Source organism: Mercenaria mercenaria, chromosome 9 (assembly GCF_021730395.1).
Source record: "Mercenaria mercenaria strain notata chromosome 9, MADL_Memer_1, whole genome shotgun sequence".
NCBI lineage: Eukaryota > Metazoa > Mollusca > Bivalvia > Venerida > Veneridae > Mercenaria > Mercenaria mercenaria.
Window position 1 is genome coordinate 12,052,297 of NC_069369.1, and position 21,696 is coordinate 12,073,992.

Below are 21,696 nucleotides of genomic sequence, written 5' to 3' on the forward strand. Positions count from 1 at the left end.
TTTGTTTTGTTGGATTTAACGTCGCAACGACACATGATAGGTCATATAGCGACTTTCCAGCTTTAATGGTGGAGGAAGACCCCAGGTGCCCCTCCGTGCATTATTTCATCACGAGCGGGCACCTGGGTAGAGCCACCGACCTTCCGTAAGCCAGCATGAAGAACTGAACGCACCAAGTGATTGAAGTCAGCGACCTTAACCACTCGGCCACGGAGGCCCCTTACTATTATAGTTTTATAGTTTAAAGACATATCCAAATTGAAGCAAGGTGAGGTGGTCTCATTATTGGTTTTGGGGACTGATTATAATGTCAGGAAAATGTTAATGTAGATATTTAATTGCATAAGGTATTCACATGGTACACCTCTGTCACTTAGTGCAAAAGATTTGTTTGTTTGTTTGTTTGTTTGTTTGTTTTGGGTTTAACGCCGTTTTTCAACAATATTTCAGTCATGTAACTGCGGGCAGTTAACCTAACCAGTGTTCCTGGATTCTGTACCAGTACAAACCTGTTTTCCGCAAGTAACTGCAACTTCCCCACATGAATTATCAGAGGTAGAGGACGAATGATACCACACACAATGTCTTTTATCAAATCGTCACGGAGAACATATGCTCCGCCCGGCGATCGAACTCGCAACCCCGCGATCCGTAGACCAACGCTCTTCCTTCTGAGATAAGCGGGCGGGCTTAGTGCAAAAGTAGTCATGTTAATGACAGGTTGTAATGCTCTTGAAATAAGGGTACATTAAGCTTGCTCACGTTTTTTTTTACTTTCAGTAGAAGTATTATATAGTCTACGTATTTACTGAACAACCCTCGTAGATATTGTACGTGTAAATTGCGCAGTAGAGTCGAAATTTTGTTATCTTAAGTCAGCCGGGAAAGGATTTGTTCATAACGTGTGGAGATACAGCTTGCACAGGTTGTATGTTTTTTCTGTTTATATAATTGTCCTTTTATAGTTACATAGCTTGCTACTCGTTTAAAGGTACTCAGAAAGAATGGACTGGTGCGTTTGAATAACCGATTCCAGTTTGAACAATTTGAACCTAAAGGACAAAATTGAGAAAAAAATAAATCTTTAAAAATATCAAAAACCGTAAACTGTTGACTTCTAAGTAAGTTCATACTGGATAAGGTTGGACCAGTAATTTTTAGAGAAAGTGTCAAACCGTTTTTCTCCTGATTTATGTAAAAACACACAGTTATATACATTATATGAACTGCAACTTTCCCTAGGATTTATTCATAAATGTTTCTTGGTGTGCACATATTTTTTTACATTCAAGATAATTCGCCAAAAATAATTCGGGTGTAATAATACTGCATGTAAGAAATGCACACTGTGTCGCAACTTCTTATAGGCAAGACACATTAGAACATTCAGTTTTGACATTTTACCCAAGTCAAGTTTTACATTTTGTATAAAATATAGAATATATCAAATGAAAAACAGTGACCTTAGATCGATATTCTCATCTTCACACATTTCAAAAAGTTAATAGAACGTCTGCGTTTATTGCTATTATATATGTTTTTGGAAAGAATCGCGATTTTAAGTTTGTAACGATATGACTATTTGCGAAAGCAAACCCCTCAAAATATAGTTTCTCAATACCAATAAGTTTATATGAGCAGAATATGCTCGATCTGTCTTCCCTTCAATATTATGTGCATGTGGCTATCATAACAATAGTGTGATGTTGTTAAATGAATGAATGATTTTTACCTTTTTTTTCTCATTATGTCTTAAAGGTTTAAACCAATTTGTTATTTCAACGGCCTCTGTACATGCTCTCCAAGTGCCTCTAAACTAGAAAACGTCTACTCGTAAATAGTTTCCTGGTTTGACTTAATTTCTTGTATTTTACAGCAATGCAATCCTTTGGGGTGAAGTTTACAGTCATATTTATTGCATTGATCAGCATAGCATATGGGTAAGAAATGTTTACAGATCCTTGGTAAATATCCAGTTATTCTTATGGCGGATGTTTGCACCTGGCTCATAAATCGAATATGCTCGAAGACCTACAAAAGCTTTATTAAAAGTTCTCAAAATCAGTAAAACTGCACATACAGGTAGCTGGCGAGGCCCGCACTATCACCTGGACGGATCTTGAATAAAAGAGCTGTTCTGCAAAAATAAATTGACAATTCTTGATTACATTTGTAGTTACATTATGTATTCACAAGGACCGTTCTTAAGAGATTATGATACTCATCAGATAACTTTAAAACTTTGAAATAATGTTAATGCTGGGATCCGACACATTGTATATACTTATTTTTAAGTATGAGGCAGACGATTAAAAAGAACATTTATGACCTCCAAAATATACGTACATTCATGTTATTTCTTTATTCTGTTCCTGTAGACTCAACCATGCATGCTGGAGCGTGGACAGGATAGCAGATGAGATCATCAAACGCGCGGACACGGATGCCGACGGTATAATTACTTTCTATGAATTCCAAGTGGAACTCATGCATGACTGGGATTTGTCCAGTAGGTATACATACTATTAGATACATATTATAAAATTCAAGAAATTAAATATTTAAAGTTAACACAAAGACCCCATGTTGAAATCATTTACATGTTCTCACAATATTAAGCATATTTGTAATACTATATATTACTGTTTATATTTGTTAAGTTGTGTCGTCCTATCACCCCGACAGAACTACAGTTTTAGTGAGCCGTTATTGTCATGTCTTTCGTTCTGTGTCGCATTTCGTTCTATTGCACTGCAATTCTCGTTCTTTGGTCCAGACGAGGGCGACAGAATGAGACAATGAAACAACTATAATAGGCAAAACAATGTTGTTGTTTTTTTAAATCAGCTTTTTGAGTTCTGTCATCATTTTTCTTTTAAGACGGGTCTTGCTTGCCCTACCATGAGTTTACCAGAAACTGGATTGAAAAGTTTCATGATCATCACGACACAGCGCATGCGTTCTACAATTCACTGGTCATTTCTGGCGCCGACCATTTGTGTATTTTGGATGTGGCTAGTCACGTATCGCAGTACGATACGAACCCAAGTAGAGTACAATTTTAACTATAGCCTACCATTTGTGTCAAAAATACACACACAACATGTAGTACACTCGGATACAAATTTTACACCTACAGGTAGAAAAATATACCTGCGGGTTCAAAACAGACATGTTTTTCATTAGATTTGTACTTGAAGAGGTATCATTAAAACGGCAGGAACAAATTAGAAATAAACGTGGAGGTATGATTTGTATAGTTTTTTAACGGTAGGTATACATTCGGTTAGCTGTAGTAATGTATACCTGTCGGTATGACATTCATACGCAGTGGTGTCATTTATACGTACATGCAGGTAAAAATGTATCTGCAAGTACAAAAATATACCTGCAGCAACCTGACAACACACAGCATCTACTTACTGTTTTGGTTTCAGAATAACTCGTTAACTTTTAAAAACTCAACTTTTCACAACATTACATCACGTTGTCTATTTGTGTTTATATGCTGGTTTATAAAGGCGGAAGAGCTTACTTTGTACAATATGTTCTACCTATTTTCAGAAGACGGTCAGATAGAACCTGCAGAGCTCCGTTCATTCATGCATGATGTAAGTGATAAAACGTAGTTGTCGTGCCACCCGCTCCCCAATCACCCCCCCCCCACACACACACACACACACACACACACACACACGCATACACGCACGCACACACGCGCTCGCGCGCGCACACACACACACACACACACACACTTCTTGGAAAGGAAAGCACATAGGTTGTCTTTGTCCGTACGTCCGTCCGTCTGTCAGGATGTCCGTTCGTCAGAATTCGTTTCGCGCAAACCAATAAAAGAATTTGACGTAAAGTCATTTAAAGGATCATTATGCAACATGTACGCAGTTGTGGACCTAAAGTTTTGTTTGAGATTTCACTCGGTCAGACCAGGATTATGGCCCTTGACAATAAAAAATGTACAAAGGGGAATGGCAAACCAAGCGTTGGAAAAGCACGTACCATACTTCAAATCATACATAATATCTTTTTATCGCCTCAGCTGCCAGTGAAACATTTTCAAAGACTTTGTACTCACAAACAAATGTTGATGTTTCAACATGCTAGAATCCAATGAAATTTTTAAGTTATTGTCCGGGAAAAAATGAGAAGACAAACTGGTGTATATTCAAATTAATTCTGCATTGCCAACTTCCTTCCTAACGGTTGATTAAGCTTTAACTAAATACATCACATCTGGAAGTAAAGGAGTATGTCCGCGGGTTCGGACAGACTGACGTTCACCATTCCTATACCCATTTCTGTTACTCAGCAAGGAATGAATATTGTTATATTGGTCCAACTGAAAACATGTTTCGTTTTTATGAACTAATTTATTCGTTTCCATTTTTTTCAGGTGCATCCCGACTCTCACCAGAACGGTGGTCACGGTCATGGACATGGATGCTAAATATACTACATGTGTTATGTAAAATCAATAGAATAAAGCGTTTTTATCATCTCATCATGCTTTGATATATTTTACAAAATAAAATATAACATATAACATAACAGAGCATAATTAATTTACTGCATGATACATTCTTTTTATCTGTTACGCTGAATAGTGGTAAAAAACTTTATTGTTCATTTATAGACTTTGAAAAATGCTTCGACAAATCGATAGAAGCCTTCTTTGTCAACGGATAATACAGAAAATATTAGCTAAAGAAGTTAAATCTTTAAAGGCCACTGATGTTGTAAACTCATGTGTGAATTACAAAACGAACACACTCGAATATCAGTCAGTCAGTTAGTCAGTGAGAACCGATCACACTTTGAGACTGCTTCATAATTTTGTATGGCTGTTAACATGCAAAGGCTGTTTAATCCCAATAATACAGTTATGTCATGCCAGGTCACGTCACGTTACGTTATGTTAGGTTATGATATGTATCACACAATTTTAACGGGTTTGTCCCTTTCTTCCATTATAAATTTCCATCCCCACCCCTTTCCCTTCCGCCATTCCATGGTCTTTGATTTATATCTTCTGGTTTCTGAAACCGATAAAAATTTAACAGAAAATATTACCATTTTAGTTTTGGCTTATCTTTGTATCATATATAAATAAGACAGGTTGTAAAGTCATTTTATCTTGTATATCCCGGTCTGTGCTTTTACAATGTTAAAACGTGTTCAAATCCTCTTCAGTTTCCTAAAATACTACAATATATTGTAATTCTGCTTTATACACATGAGACGAAAAGGAAAAAATTGCGAATTGTAGTCACGACATATTCAGATAAGGCTTACTAAGTGACTAAAAAACATGTCGTGCCATAAGAACATGCAATACGTATACATTTACTCCATATAAATGTGGACTGTTTTGGTAACTAAGCTAAGAACAGTATTAAGGCATTATATAAGTTCCTTCATGCACAAACAACAATTCCTCCGTGGCTGGGCGGTAACACACTCCTCTTCGGACTTGAAATATTTCTCGTCGCGGCCCTTATCGTTTAATTTTTGAAACTGTATGTAATTGCTTATTTTTCCAGCTGTCATGAAGTAATTGCTATATAACAATTAATGTTAGTTAAATGTAGCTCAACCTGTTCACAGACCGAAATCTGTCATCTTAACAGAAAATAAACGTAGAAACACAGTTTTGCCTTAATATGATTACGAATTGCTTTTGGAAGTTCTCCTATGGTATTTGAAAGCACAAAGGGTTAGTTTTGTAAATTTTATGGCGATGTTATGCTTCATTTAAAATGTCTGTCATTGCCAGTATTGCTTGATTTAAAGACGATGCCGATGTTTTACCATAATGAATGAGAAGCTCGCCTCCCCAACCTATCTTGGATTCGGGCATACGATTACAGTCCCTTGACTGGCTTGAACATCAACATTGGCCAGTGATCTAATAAGCAAGGACTACTCTACAAGGAAAAATAAGCACCGGCACAAATTGTTTTGACAAAACATGTTAAACAGTTCAAATGTTTTACATGCATCTGCGATAACGCGCTATTTAAAGTATCAGACTGCGACAAGGGAAGAATGACGCCAGTCGTAAGTCAAATGTCGAAGATGTATGGAGATTTGGCCATGGTTTTCGTAAATCTGTCTGAAACATACTTAATGCTCACAAAAGCAATGTGTTATACGGTGCAATATATGTACTACGGCTGGCAGTGAAAATAGAGCGATCAAATCAGGTTATCTTTGTCGTGCTTTTGAAGGATGTGTTTATTTGAGTTTTGTGAACTAGGAGCAAGGACGCTAGAAGATGTAGTCACGAAACTACCTAGACAAGTATATATGACCTGTCTTGTATCAGATTGCTATTAACGTCACTTTATCCACGGTGATTCTCGGTCGTCTGAACAGTTTTGAACGGTAGAAAAAGAACAATTTATTATTAGTATCACACTGAATTACTTCAGAATTGGTACAAGTAATACTTGAAGTATTATTATTTCGTATTCTTTTTATTGCAGTCTTTAATAAATTTCGACAAGTAAGATAGATACTCAATTTTGCGGTAAAATATTGAACCTAAGAGGTATGCTATAAAATGCTGTAAAACTGATACAAAAAGGCAAACTGACGCTTAGACTAGCATTGATTTCTTGTCATTGAATAAACGATGTGACAATGTAGCAGAAAAGTATTCTACTCTTCCCAAACCAAAGAAATTACTCGTGTGATGTTGACTGACTTTTTTGTATGATCGGCCAGAAAGCATTGGGCACGGCCAGAATGCATGGAGGCCATCAGCTACTGCTTCGTATATAATAGGCCTCTCCTGTAAGTCTTGACTTTTGGGAAGGAAATGTTTTACAGTTTTCAATATATATAACTTTTTAAGTAAAAACACTGACCCCTGTGGTGACCCCAAAATTAGGCAGTGTCAGTGTAATTTGACTGTGTAGGGTATCAAGTCACATGTCTACGACGTAATATTACAGTGAAGCAGTACTATAAAGATGGTCATACACCCGCAGCACAAGAAGACACCGTCGACTATATGACTGAAAAATTGATGGAAAAATAAATTAAACCCGAAAACACACGGGTAGAAAAAAATGTCAGTCAATGCTTCATGTAAAATATCAATCCTTAAAGCCAAGTACTTCGAGAGAATGTTATTCTAATTTTAAAATCTCTAATGTATGCTAAAACTCTGGCTCCTGTGGCAAATCATTTGAACAATGAAAGCTAATGAAAGGCCTTTGTAAGGGTACTACAAACAAAGTTTGGTGAATTTAGTCAAAGAGTTTTATAAGCCCCTAAATGCAGTAAATTAGAACCATTTGAAGAACTGGCAAATCTTAAGTTTGGAGGCAAATCTCAAAACTTAAAAAATCTAATTGACTGTTTCTCAGCACATTTTTTGTTAACCAAATACAAGGTACTATTCTGATATTGGTTTCTAATATCAGTTTTATAATGTAATAATTCATGTCGGATCTATCGGTACAACATCATAGCTACATGCCAACCCATGTTCTTGCTTTAGATGAGCTTAATATTGGAAGATTTTTTTGGCGCTCGACAGTCGTGAAATATAGAAATGAGCGATCAAAAAATAAAACACGTTTACATTCTCAGTCTTCACTTCACATCTGATATACAAAATATACAAACTGTGCAAAATGGAAACTTCCCTGGACAAAATGTGGCCACTTTGCAAAACCATCAGTACGGCGGACAGTACTCGCCATCTCCAACTGTCATACAGTTACAATTAGCATAGCAACAGCATTCTGCTACACCACCAGAGAGCACAAGGAAAAAGAAAATTTGACAAAAAAGTATGTAGCCAAAACTGAAAGCATTTACAAACTATGAATAGGGTAAACATGATCTTCTTGAAACCAAATACATGTCAACGGAAATCTGAGTTACTGAAACTGAATCCGTGTCTACATTTCTCTGTAAAGAATTCGAAAAATAAAAAATAAAAAAATAAAATTCTGATATCAAGTAGCTCGTGGATTTCTGCAATGTATTTTAGAAGTGTGTCAGTTCCCTTAAAACAGACAACTTACAGCTGTACAATAAGCCCAACCACTTGGAAGCCCGTAGACTACTTGGAAGCCCGTAGTCTACGTGATAACTATCTGTTCCACGGCTCCGCTGGAACAAAAGACTCATTCAAGACTTCATAAAAAATGACTGCAAAATTTTTGATAGAGTGACGATGTTTGAATATAATAATATTGTAAGGGAATGCTCTCTTGCAAGAAATTAGCAGTGATAATAAATTAAAAAAGATGAAAATCAAGTGTTGAAAATGCACTTGTAAACAGATTTCACATAACTCAGCCGAGTGAAAAACTGAATCATTCAGTGTTCAATAAGAGTTATAAAGTATCGATTTATTGATGACACACATATTTCCAAAAAGAATATCACGAACTGCACATTTACCTTTTCTGGTATTTCTGTGGTTCGCACTGGACAGGAGAGTTTTATTTACAAGTGGGACTAGATACAAGAGACAATAGCAATGTGTGTTTTAATCAGGGTTGTAGATTCCTTTGGTATTTTTATTCATAAAATTTAGGTCATTCTGACTGCCGAATTATTTTTTTATTTTTATGCTGCACTTGATGGTTTTGTTTGAAACTTTTATGCTATATTATTTGTGTGAAAATAAGAAATGGCCAGATAAGAGCCACATGTAGGAAGGTTATTTTCACTATTTTTGACTAATGTGTTCTATTTTGTATGTGTATTTTCATTTACTTATATCAGGCTTTTATTACGTGTTACTACATTGTACCTAATTTGAGGCTGGCCATTCATGTAATCTTTGTGTTATATAATTGTTTTTCTTTTATGTTTTACATGTTACTTTTATAATAAAACTAAAAAGGATGTAACTTTGTGGACTACTGTATATTCTTAAGAAGATCACATTACATAATGCTAAGTCCTTTGGTCCTTTGTTTTAATATGGCTATAACTTCAAGACTATAGACTTTAAACGATTAAATATTATTCACTATGGTAGGACGACAATTAAGCCATTCAAAAAGTTGAACCCGGACACAATACTTAACAAGGCAAGTTACCAAAATGCTCGTAAAAGTCTTAAGTTTATCAGGCTGCCGGCATAAAGTGGCATAAATTGCTGCGATCTGAGAAATCTAAGACGCCGTCCAAGATGGCCGTCACAAAAGTAATGATAACTACAATGTTTAAACACAACGCCGTGTCTACATTTTCATAAAAATTTGAGTTATTTTTTCTGTTTGATATTTTACTAAGATATGTCAAATTTTATGCATATCTATTTAACATAAATTGCCAAAAGGTCAAATGATCATAAAACTCAAATATCAGATAGATAAAAGTATATAGTTAGCATATGATTTCAGGACAATTTTCAGATTTCAAAGAGCAGTACTCACAGTACCGTGAACACTACTCAGTGAGCAGTACTCACAGTATCGTGAATACTCACAGTACCGTGAATACTACTCAGTGAGCAGTACTCACAGTACCATGAATATTACACAGTGAGCAGTGCTCACGATAATGTGAACACTTCTCAGTGAGCAGTACATATAGTGCCTTGAATACTATTCAGTTGGCAGTACTCACGTAAATATGAACACTACTAAGTGAGCAGTGCTTACAGTGGCGTGAAAACTACTCAGTGAGCAGTATTCACGGTGTCGTAAACAATACTCGGTGAGCAGTACTCGCGGGGTCGTGAATACTACTCAGTGAGCAATAGTCACTGTGTCGTGAACACTATTTAGTGAGCAGTACTCACTGCGCCGTAATCACTATTCAGTGAGCAGTACTCCAAGTACCGTGAATACTACTCACGGTACTGTGAACACTACTCATCGAACAGTGCTCACAGCACGGTACCGTGAACACTACCCAGTTAGTACTCACAGTGTTGTGAACACTACTAGATGATCAATGTTCTGTGAAAAGTACTCAGACCTGTGATCATTCCATATTGATCATTACAATGATCACTGAAGAATTGTAACCCTTGCACACTTAGATTCCTTCCCACTGAACATTTCTCACCACACTAAACCGTTGTAAAATATATGTGACCGTGCAACCACATACACGCATCACAGGATCGGTGCCCGTTTCTCTAACGAAAATGGGGCGACATTTTTGCCAACCTACCATATCCTCTTTGAGATACGTTATCAGTCAATTATTTCACAGGGGGTTTGAAGAAATAATTGATATATGGCATCTTTTTTATGTTTAAGCAGGGTAATATTGTCAATTTGTTTTCAGTTTTGACATTTAACACCGTATATGATTATATATAATTATTTTTTGAAAATATGTCGATGATTATTTTTTTAGCTCCTGTAAAACTGAATTATTAGATAATTAATTATTTCAGTGACATCGCCGAACCGTTTTTAAAATGTCTTATAATGTTCTATCAAGGTGCATGCATTTCTATTTTTGTATCCAAATCTTTGCTTGAGGCAATATGCGCACAATAATTGAATAGCATTGAAAACCTATCTATGGATAATACGACATTATTCGTGTCCAAAAAAGACATAATACAGAACTAGAAACTGACCACAACATTTGTTTTTCATACCAGCATAACTTGAGGAAGAAAATTAGACACATGTATCAATATGTATCAACTTCTTCAAGTACTTTTCTGTTTACCTGCTTGCAATGCGCATAATTATAAAGTCACGTTAGTATGAGTACCTTTTTCTGTAAAACATCAATAAGTGTCATTCTCTGTATCAGATAATCTTTTTGTTACATTCTTGAATTCTTTCAAAAGGATTTATAAGTTCTAATTTTCAAAACTCCAAATTAGTGATAATTAATGGGTAAAATTTGTATTTTAAGTAGGAATTTGACATTTTGACATATTTTTCCTATTTTTTTTACAATTCATGAAAGGCGCAAAAATGCATGCCAGTAGTTTATTTCATCAAAAGTAAATGAAGAAAACCTTATCTTTTAACAAAAGCACCTTTTTCATTTTATAAGATGGACGCCATCTTGGACTTCCAAGCTCGCCACCATTTATGCCAATTTATGCCGGCATTTTCAGAATCTACAAACTTTGACGAACATTCCGGTATATAACATACTTCGCTAAAAATTGGGCCCGGATTACCCCTTGAAAAAGTGGAGTTTCTTGGTCGAAGTCACCCTACCACTACGGCGTTTGTTCTGTTTGGCGCTGGACAACTCTAGACGCCTACATACAAGCGTACGCAAGTCACGAGGTGTGACTTGTATGTGACTTGTATGTGACTTGTATGCTTCCATGTTATTTACTCCCTTTCTGCGGCGATAGTTGGACATATACACCTTTGCATGCAGGCCACAGGAGGTGACTTTGCATGTAAATGGGTTACCGTAACAATACCGTAAAACCTTAGACACCGGCATTCTCGACTATAAGGAATCCCTCGATGGATTCGCTTAGGACGTTAGATGCGAGGTAACTGACACTATGTAATGCATATATTTAAACGATAGATCGTAAAAGTTTATAGAGCAACGATTTTGATTTTTTTCCATGAAATAGAAAAGGGAATTTAAAAATCCAATAATCTAAGATTTAACATTAATAGTTATTCCACTAAACTGTTGCTGAACATGATTTGTTGAACATTCTCCAAGAACCAGAATTGCTTCTATCTCATTTATAATCACTACATAATAATTATGTATATGGAATTATGTTGTATGCTAGTGGCGATGTAACATTTATAAATGTTCTTGTTGTTGTTTTTGTTTCAAGAAACTTTCAATGTCCTGAAAATATCGATATTCTTAAAACCTCAAGAAAAGTGTAGGATGAGCTAAGTTGATGCGAAGCAAAGTTTAAAACAAAAGGTAAATTTTCTTTGTCTGTCGTACAAGATTCAGATGCGTTATGCATAGCAATCTGCCAGATAGGTAGAGCAATATAAAATAACAGCATATGGTTTCTAGCACGTGAGTCCCGATTGTTATTGTTGTTGTTGTTTTTTACATGTGATGCTTTTGTCACTTATCTTTAATTGACTTTGTGTTGAAAATAGTATTGTACTCATTGCCTATAACAGTCAGGTTGCCGCCCCAAGTGATTGCAAACACATGTTCTTGATGACTCCATCAGCGAATAATTTGCGTTTTAATATACAACGAATATCCACTGTTTTTGTTTTAAAAATGTGTAACAACCTAACACGGTAGTTGAAATGCGCACTGTTATCGAGATTGAGTTCAAATGTCAACTTTTATCTTCTGTGAGCCTAGATTTGTTCGAGCTGCGAAACGGCTTGTTCATAACGTGTCGAGGCATCATCAGCAAAAGGTAGCTTTTCTTCATTATAAGAGCCGCGCCATGGGAAAACCAACATAGTGGGTATGCGACCAGCATGGATTCAGACCAGCCTGCGCATCCGCGCAGTCTGGTCAGGCTCCATGCTGTTCGCTTTTAAAGCCTATTGGGATTGGAGAAACTGTTAGCGAACAGCATGGAGCCTGACCAGACTGTACGGATGCGCAGGCTGGTCTGGATCCATGCTGGTCGCATACCCACTATGTTGGTTTTTTCATGGCACGGCTCGTAAATTACATCTAATTATATCTTTTAGTTCTAAAATATCAAAATTATTTTCATTTACAAACATACAGTCAAACCTCAATACATGGTTAGGGGTATATGAAATAAATTTGCCTCTAAAACATCATTAAACATTTTCGATATTTGAGTTTCCTTGTATTTTGCAGCAATTCAGCCATTCGAGATGAAGCTTACAATAATTTTTGTTGCTCTGATCAGCACAGCATATGGGTAAGAAATCTCAAATTGTTTTACAAATGATTGTGATAATTGTATCAATTGTTTCTCACGTGCAGATCAAACTTTACCACGGTTGAAAAGTCAGTGACTGTTCAGTTATTACAGCATTTCAATTGACTGGCAATGACGGTCATGTCGGCTCATTCAGTACTTAGACCTAATTCTAGACAGATCTACTAAATGCATAGATCTACCAGTATATGTAATATGCCCAACAAGACAATGCGGAACTTTAATATGTATTGTCCGGTCGACTACACTAAGATTATTTAAACATTGTCTTAGTTAACAATGTAATATTCGGCTCCAGAGGATATTGACAGGCTTGGTTACCATTATGCCCTTGCTCACAGCCATATGCCTCACTGCAGATCAAGATAAAACCATTTTATTATATACCTCTGCCTACTTCTTACGTGTTATAATTTAAATTATCAGTTAAAATGGATTGGATCTACAATTCTAGACAAATAAAGCATAAAATTCGTTTGACAAAAAGTGCAAAGTGTGACGTTAAGACGACTTTGACCATATATATGACGTCACCTCTAAAATAATTGAATATTTTAAAACGTCTCCAATTGGAACTGAATGGAGTCTTTTGTATTCGTTTGAAAATTCAGCGGAAGATATTCGCTTTTATTTATCAAAACTTGTTATATTAATCATATTCAATTAAAGACATTTTCATATGACCATGATTGAGTATATATTTAAATAAAAATGTTTCTAAATGACTACGTATAGAAGCATAATCTGTTCTTTTTTTCGGCTGACGTTGTATCTAATTCATCGGAAAGCAGTAGCATCTATTTCTTAATTATATTAAATGAGGGATCATTCTGTTGGCCGATGAAATATTTTATATCATGATGATAAGATTAACTTCCTAGGGTAAAATAGTGTGACTGGTGTATTTGAAGAAACATTGTGTAATATTGAAGACAAAATTATTTTTAAACCGTCGCAGATTTTAACCTGGTTTAACGTGGCCCTTAGTTTCGAAGTATATCTGACTAACGGCAGGAATGTTCTCACGTGGTCCCAATTATAAAGAGTGCGCCGGTCGGCCTTTTCCGTTTTACAGATGGTCGTCAATTGAGTGTTGAGTCAAAAATATTTGTTTAGATTAAAATGAGGTCCCACCATCAACTGAGAGACAATGATATTGCTGTGGAACATCTCCTTCCACATCCTTCTCCTACCCCTCCAACGAACAATGGAACTGTTTTGCAACAATTAATCATAAATTTAATCAAACTATGTTCAATTATATTTTGAACTTCATAAAGATTATTGTAAAGTTTCTGCGTTCCTGTAGGGTCAACCACATGTGCTGGAGCGTGGACAGGATAGCACAAGAGGTCATGGCACAAACGGACAAGAATAAAGATGGTATAATAACTTACAATGAGTTCTCAGACGAACTCATGGTTAACTGGAACTTGTCCAGTAAGTATAAAACGTACAAATATTATAGCACTCGTAGTAAGCGCTGGTCCGTGTATCAATAGACTATCGTTTGTTTAATGTTATTTAAAACTGGAACACTATGTTAACAAAAGATGACAGAAAATGTGACAAATTTTAAGTACTTTTAAGGCAAATCGAAACAATAAAGGTAAAAGCGAAACCTTGTTCTTTTATCAACAAAAATAAGAGCGCAATTTCATTCTGTTGTCCCAGCTAATACGTTATTTTCTAATTTGTCATTTTGTCGTACTCACGGACAATCACCACTAGAACACAAAGTTGTCCAATTTCAAAATTCCGATTTGTAGTACTGGGACTGTCGGAGAAGAAAGAACGATATGTTGTTGTTGTACCGATTGTCGCACCTGCGATATGTTACTGCAGATAAGTTTCGCTCTTTCGTTCTGTGGCGCTGCATTTTCTCGTACTATGGTTTTCGCGAGGGCGAAAGAATACGACAACGAAACAAGGAAAAGAATGGAAAATGATTGTTCTGTAAGTTTTTCTTTCCATCGGGGGCAAGAGGCAAACAACAGTGCAAGTACAAAGACTGACGGGGCGAACTGACATATATCAACTTATCCAAGTTTTTTTCTTTACTTTTAAGATACCTCGTGTTTGTCCTACAGTGACTTCGTCGGAAATTGGATGAGCAAATTTCACGATCATCACGACACTGCACACAAGTTCTTCAATAATTTAGACCTTTCCGGTGATGAGCAGCTGTGCCTTCTCGATGTAGCTGTTCAACTTGTCACGTACGATACGAACCCAGGTAAAGTACACTTTTAGCAACGTATTCATTGCATTTCTCTATATTATTTATATAACACCGGAAAAAATGCTTGCTTTTGCCACTTACAATGAATATTTTCTACTTTCAGTCGACGGTCAGATACAACCAGCTGAGTTCAATGCCTTCATGCATGCCGTAAGTGAAAAGCTAGAGTACATTTTTGTGCCTTCCCTGCTTAATGTGTTAGGTTGTGTTGGACAGTTGCGCTTGTCCGTCCGTCCGAATTTATGTCGTTCGCATCTCAAAGTAGTATCCGACCAAGTCATCAAACCACGCAGGATTGTCATTCAGCATGTGAAGTTGTCCTAGTGTTTTAATTAGGATGAACAAAACACTGGTTTGGCTGAGGGAAATCCAAAAGAGAACATCAGGTGCACATCGTCACATAGTATATAACAATCCCATCCTGTAATGTTTTATTACTCCTAAAGTCAAACACTTCTTTGAGATATGTGGGACACAAGCTTTAATGTCCTCTTTTACATATTTTGATTGACTCAAGGACCATGACTACTGTATAGCTGTGCTAAAAGTTTGTGTTGCTTACACGTGTATCTTTAAGAATATTTCAACTAGCGTCATGAAACCATGTAGAAATATTATTCAGTATGCAAATGTGTGCTCCTGAATTTTGTTTTGAACTTCACTCAGCAAGATCAGAGTTATGGTCCTTGTCATAGTCAAAAATATGCATTAATGACATACAAGTTTATGTAACACGTATTTTAAAGAAGTATTTGACCAAGAGTCATAAATCATTACAGAATTGTTTTATAGCGTTTCCATTCAGCCAGACCAGACTTATGGTCCTTGACTTATTTAAAATGCGCATAAAGTGCTTAAAAGTTTATACTGAAATAGTTCTCTTTCACTCAGAGAAACCATGTATAGTTATAGGAAAGTGGACATCAGTGTACTATGGACAAACATGTTGTTCTATCTATATTTATCTTCTCTTAAATGAACTTCTTTAAGATCAAATCTTGAATAACTTTCTTCTTAACGTTAACACAGTACCCGAAATATTCTATGTGTCTGAGTATTAGTAAGAATTTCAAAACACAAGCGTTGGGAATGTACCCGCAATACAGGCAGCTAATGTGTCTAGTTATTAAATGTTTATATCTTTTTACTTTCACGCACAAAATGTATTGAAAGCTAACCTTAGGAGCTTTCATCCATCTACTAGCCAACTGATTTTTTTACATTGACTGAGGATTAAGATTAACACCTCCCGAGGGTGATGAGCGATGTTAATGCTGTGCCCAGTATGTGCGGTAACTGAAAACGGCCCCGTCCCTGTTCATCGCCGACGAATACTAAGAGCAAGATTCATGGAACATAAACAACCTAGTTCTAGTAGTAGCGAGATATCACGCCACATACACCAAGACAGCCCAGGTCAGCTGTCTCATTGAAATCCGTGCGTATTCTTGACCGGGAACCCTCTTGGTTTGAAAGGGGGCGGTTAAGAAGGCGGTGTTTATCAGAGCATATAAACCGGCTCTGAACAGGGACGGGGTCGTTTTCAGTTACCGCACATTAACATCGCTCATACCTTCGGGTGGTGTTAATCTTAATCCTCAGTCAAAAGAAAATAAGTTGGCTGATGAAGTCCATAGTAGATGGATGAAAGCTTCCAAGGTTAGCTTTCAATACACAAAAGTGTGTGAAAGAAAAAAGATATAAACATTTTAACGACTGAAACAACACAATTGAATTTTCATTCAAATAATGTTTATTATTATTCTACCTGCAATTAGCGTAGCAACAGTTTCAGGGACAATGTAATAACAAACAAATGTACATATTAATCGTCATTGCTGTGTCTGTGAAAAAGGGGTGAACATAAAGATACAGTTCTAGTGATCGGTTTCCTTTCTATGTCTGCATTAAATGGCGGTAACCTATGCGGTGTTCCGGAAAGTAAGTCACATGTGTCTGTTAATACCGTTACGGATGGAGAGACGGACACCTCCGCTGGTTCTCAGAAAGGAAAGAAAACTGATCAAATATTCCGACCAAAACCCTTTTTTTTCCATGAGCACATTTACGCTGGAAACATTTCTATTTTTTCCAGATGCATCCCGACTCTCATCAGAACCTTGGTCATGGGCATGGACATGGATGCTAAGTACATGTATATACTACATGTATATATGAACACGTGTTATATAAAATCAGTAAAATAAATCATTTACTAGTAAATTTTCTCATACTGTTTTATATTTTTTTACCAAAAGTACACAAATAACAAAATATATGGACAAAATATAAACTTATGTGTATATTGTACCACACGTTTTTGGAATGTATGTACACGTGTGTGTAATATGCATTAGAAATGTAAATAATCATCTGTCTAAGTGTTTGTATAATATACAATATTGTGCTGAGATGCATTTTCTGTGAATAAATCTCAATTGCAAAAATAACTAGTCTTACACCATACAAGTAACAGGTCCATTTACCTGCAATAAAAGTCCCATACTGAAAAAAAAGAGCATTTGTCACATTTGTTGTTGTAAGAATCATATTATTTCATACTGAATCTTAATCGAATGCTCTGCAGAAAGTTCAAATAAACCACCATCTATAATCCGGATTTCAAAAAAAATAGTTTGTACATTTTTAAATTCAGCAAGATCCATCTTTTGTGACTGGCGGATGGACAGACAGACAGAAAGACAGACGAATGTATGGATAAAAGAATAAACTGATGTAACATTATAGTCTTACTTATTTGCTCTAAGTTATATAAAAAAATCTCTTGTTTTTAGAGGCTTAGCAGAATCCATCATTTGCAACTGATGTAGATTCTACGGACAAGCAGATGAACAAAAAGACTAAAAACAGCGTCAATGAATAAAAATACGTGTTCTCCATTTTGCCTTCTATCCAAATAGCATCCATTTTGTCAAAATTATCAAAATTATGGAATATCTACTGCTATAGCAACCACATCTGTTATTAAATTATTCGTTGGACATTAAAGAATAAAATTTAAAGAAATATATTTTGATGTAAGCCAATTAGAAAAAATAAAAGCTGATATTAAAAACCTTCTAAAACAATGTTTCCTAATCTTTACACATAAATTGATCCAATTCGACATGACAATTTTGTGAAACAGCATTCTGGAATGTGTTAGAGAAAAAAAAAGACATCAAGAGAAACAAAGTTATTCTATATTATAAAATTTCAAAATAAATTAAAATGTTACTTTGTGACACCCGTTTATAAAATGCGTATAAAAATACCTTCATAATGGTTAAAAATATAAGGAATAGAGGATATATTTCACATCTCCGGAAAGGGGACATATTATACATCTCCGGAATAGGGGATATATTACACATCTTCATCCAAAATGTCCGGAATAGGAGATATATTACGCATCTTCATGCAAAATGTCCGGAATAGAGATATATCACACATCAGTATAATGTGACTGTGTAGGGTATCAAGTCACATGTCTACAGTGAAGCAGTACTATAAAGATGGTCATACACCCGCAGCACAAGAAGACACCGTCGACTATATGACTGAAAAATTGATGGAAAAATACACTACACCCGAACACACACGGGTAGAGAAAATGCCAGTCAATGCTTCATTTAAAATATCAATCCTTAAAGCCAAGTACTTCTAGAGAATGTTATTTTAATTTAAAAATCTCTAATGTATGCTAAAACACTGGCTCCTGTGGCAAACCATTTGAACAATTAATGCTAATGAAAGACCTTTGTAAGGGTGCTACAAACAAAATGTTCAATAAGAGTTATAAAGTATCCATTTATTGACACACATATTTCCAAGAAGAATATCATGAACTGCTTAGTTACCTTTTCTGGCATTTCTGTGGTTCGCACTGGACAGGAGAGTTTTATTTACAAGTAGAGCTGATACAAAAGACAATAGCAATGTGTGTTTTAATCAGGGTTGTAGATTCTTTTGGTATTTTCATTAATAAAATTTAGGTCTTTCTGACTATTTTTGTATTTTTATGCTGCACTTGATGGTTTTGTTTGAAACTTTTATTCTATATTATTTGTGTGAAAATAAGAAATGGCCAGATTAGAGCCACATGTAGGAAGGTTATTTTCATCATTTTTGATTAATGTGTCCTATTTTGTATGTGTATTTTCACTTACTTATACAAGGCTTTTATTACGTGTTACCACATTGTACCTAATTTGAGGCTGGCCATTCGTGTAATCTTTGTGTTATATAATTGTTTTTTATGTTTTACATGTTACTTTTATAATAAAACTAAAAGGATGTAACTTTGTGGACTACTGTATCTTCTTAAAAAGATCACATTACATAATGCTGAGTCCTTTGTTTTATGGCTATAACTTCAAGACTTTAGACTTCCGTATATAGCTACAGTAAACGATTAAATATTATTCACTATGGTAGGGCGACAATTCAGCCATTCAAAAAGTTGAACCCGAACACAATACTTAACAAGGCAAGTTACCAAAATGCTCGTAAAGGTCTTAAGTTTATCAGGCTGCCGGTGTAATGAAGTATTTCGACCCCCATAGAATAATGACCCCCGGTCATTATTCTATAGAAAATGTGACCCCCCGGTCATAGTACTATGACCTCCAGATCATAGTACTATGACTCCCCCACGTGAAGTAAACTGAACCTCACGAAGAATATTGACTCCCATAAAAAAACGACCCCAGATCATTTGGTCAAATTTAGTGATAACTCATGTATCTAAGGCCTAATTGCTGCATTTTATGCCCCCACTCGGGGGAGGGGGCATATAGATTTGCCCTTGTCCGTCCGTCCGTCCGTCCGTCCTTCCGTTTGACCATTAGCCCCAGATACCATCACTTGACACAGAAATCAGCATTCCGCAACGGGAAAAGGGATTCTATTTCTAGACGCTGTATCTTGGTGTATACATTTCTTTCAGGAAAATAACAATTCACAATACGTTCACAAAACACACCAGTGTCAATAATCCCTGCAAACTTCGGTATGAAGTAATTCTTCAGAAGAAAACTGCACAAGAAACTGCTAGCATAGAACTTAGTATTAATAGAAGTTGCAATACTTAGCAGTGGCAGTAAAGTACGGTAGCGGCAACAATAGAAAGTAGTGGTGGTAGTAGTAGTAGTAGTAGTAGTAGTAGTAGTAGTAGTGGCAGTGGCAGTGGCAGTAGCAGCAGCAGCAGCAGCAGCAGAGGAATAAGCAGGAGAAGAAGAGGTAGATGTACAAGACGTATTAGTGGAAGCAGGTATAGTAGTATCAGTAGTAGCAGTTGTAGTAGTAGTAGTAGAAGTAGTAGTAGTAGTAGTAGTAGAAGAAGAAGAAGTATATGTAGTAATAGCAATAGAAGTAGCGGCACAAGTAGAAGTAGCACAATCAAAATGTTAACTATTGGCAATGGAGGGTATTAGAGTTGTAGATCTAGTAAAATTGTCCGTTAGGTTTGGTGGGGATCACTTTTTAACAGATATTATCGTCGAAAGTCTTTTTAGAAGCCGATGTTTTACACGAAAGAGTAACTTTTTTAAATAGAATAATGTCCGGGAATCGATATTGTATGAGAGTTCGAATGTAGTTATTTCGGCAGTGAGTATTTTACACGGAAGGAGTCACTTTTTCTATAGAATAATAACCGGGGTCGTTATTCTATGAGATTCGAAGGGAGTCATCTTTAGGGAGTCAGTATTTTACTTGGAGGGGTCAGTTTTTCTATAGAATAATGACCGGGGGTCGTTATTCTATAGAGTTTTCAAAGGGAGTCAGTTTTTTATAAGGGGAGTCAATATTTTACAGGAAAGGAGTCACATTTTCTATAGAATAATGACCGGGGGGTCGTTATTCTATGGGGGTCGAAATACTTAATTACACCGGCATAAAGTGGCATAAATTGCGGCGATGTAAGAAATCTAAGACGTCTAAGATGGCCGTCACAAAAGTAATGATAACTACAATGTTTAAACACACCGTCATGTCTACATTTTCATATAAATTGAATTATTTTTCTTTTTGATATTTTACTACGATATGTCAGATTTTATGCATATCTATTTAACATAAATTGCCTAACTTTATTATGCAGATTAAAGGCCAAAAGGTCAAATGATGATAAAACTCAGATAGATAAAAGTATATAGTTAGCATATGATTTCAGGACAATTTTCAGATTTCAAAGAGCAGTACTCACAGTACCGTGAACACTACTCAGTAAGCAGTACTCACAGTACCGTGAATACTACACAGTGAGCAGTGCTCACGGTAATATAAACACTACTCAGTGAGCAGTACTCATAGTGCCTTGAATACTACTCAGTGAGCAGTACCCACGTAAATGCGAAGACTATTCAGTGAGCAGGACTAACAGTGGCGTGAACACTACTCAGTGAGCAGTATTCACGGTGTCGTAAACACTACTCAGTGATCAGTACTCACGGCGCCGTGAACACTACTACTCAGTGAGCAATAGTCACTGTGCCGTGAACACTATTTAGTGAGCAGTACTCACAGAATCGTGAATACTACTCAATGAGCAGTATTCACGGTAGTGTGAACACTACTCTTTGAGCAGTACTCATGGTAATGTGAACAC

General features: G+C 36.1%; 2 protein-coding genes across 2 annotated transcripts; both read left to right on the plus strand.

Annotated features, from left to right (window-relative positions):
- The first annotated feature begins 842 nt into the window (after positions 1 to 842).
- LOC123547736 (uncharacterized) lies at positions 843 to 4,519 on the plus strand. The gene is made up of 6 exons (XM_045334994.2): positions 843 to 925; positions 1,877 to 1,940; positions 2,379 to 2,509; positions 2,881 to 3,048; positions 3,565 to 3,611; positions 4,412 to 4,519. Exons 2-6 carry the CDS (start codon positions 1,879 to 1,881, stop codon positions 4,463 to 4,465), a joined length of 462 nt encoding a protein of 153 aa, XP_045190929.2. The 5' UTR covers positions 843 to 925; positions 1,877 to 1,878; the 3' UTR covers positions 4,466 to 4,519.
- Positions 4,520 to 12,254: 7,735 nt separating this feature from the next.
- On the plus strand, positions 12,255 to 17,309 carry LOC123547737 (uncharacterized). Its single transcript, XM_045334995.2, has 6 exons — positions 12,255 to 12,340; positions 12,760 to 12,823; positions 14,154 to 14,284; positions 14,913 to 15,080; positions 15,190 to 15,236; positions 17,182 to 17,309. Exons 2-6 carry the CDS (start codon positions 12,777 to 12,779, stop codon positions 17,233 to 17,235), a joined length of 447 nt encoding a protein of 148 aa, XP_045190930.2. The 5' UTR covers positions 12,255 to 12,340; positions 12,760 to 12,776; the 3' UTR covers positions 17,236 to 17,309.
- Positions 17,310 to 21,696: the final 4,387 nt, after the last annotated feature.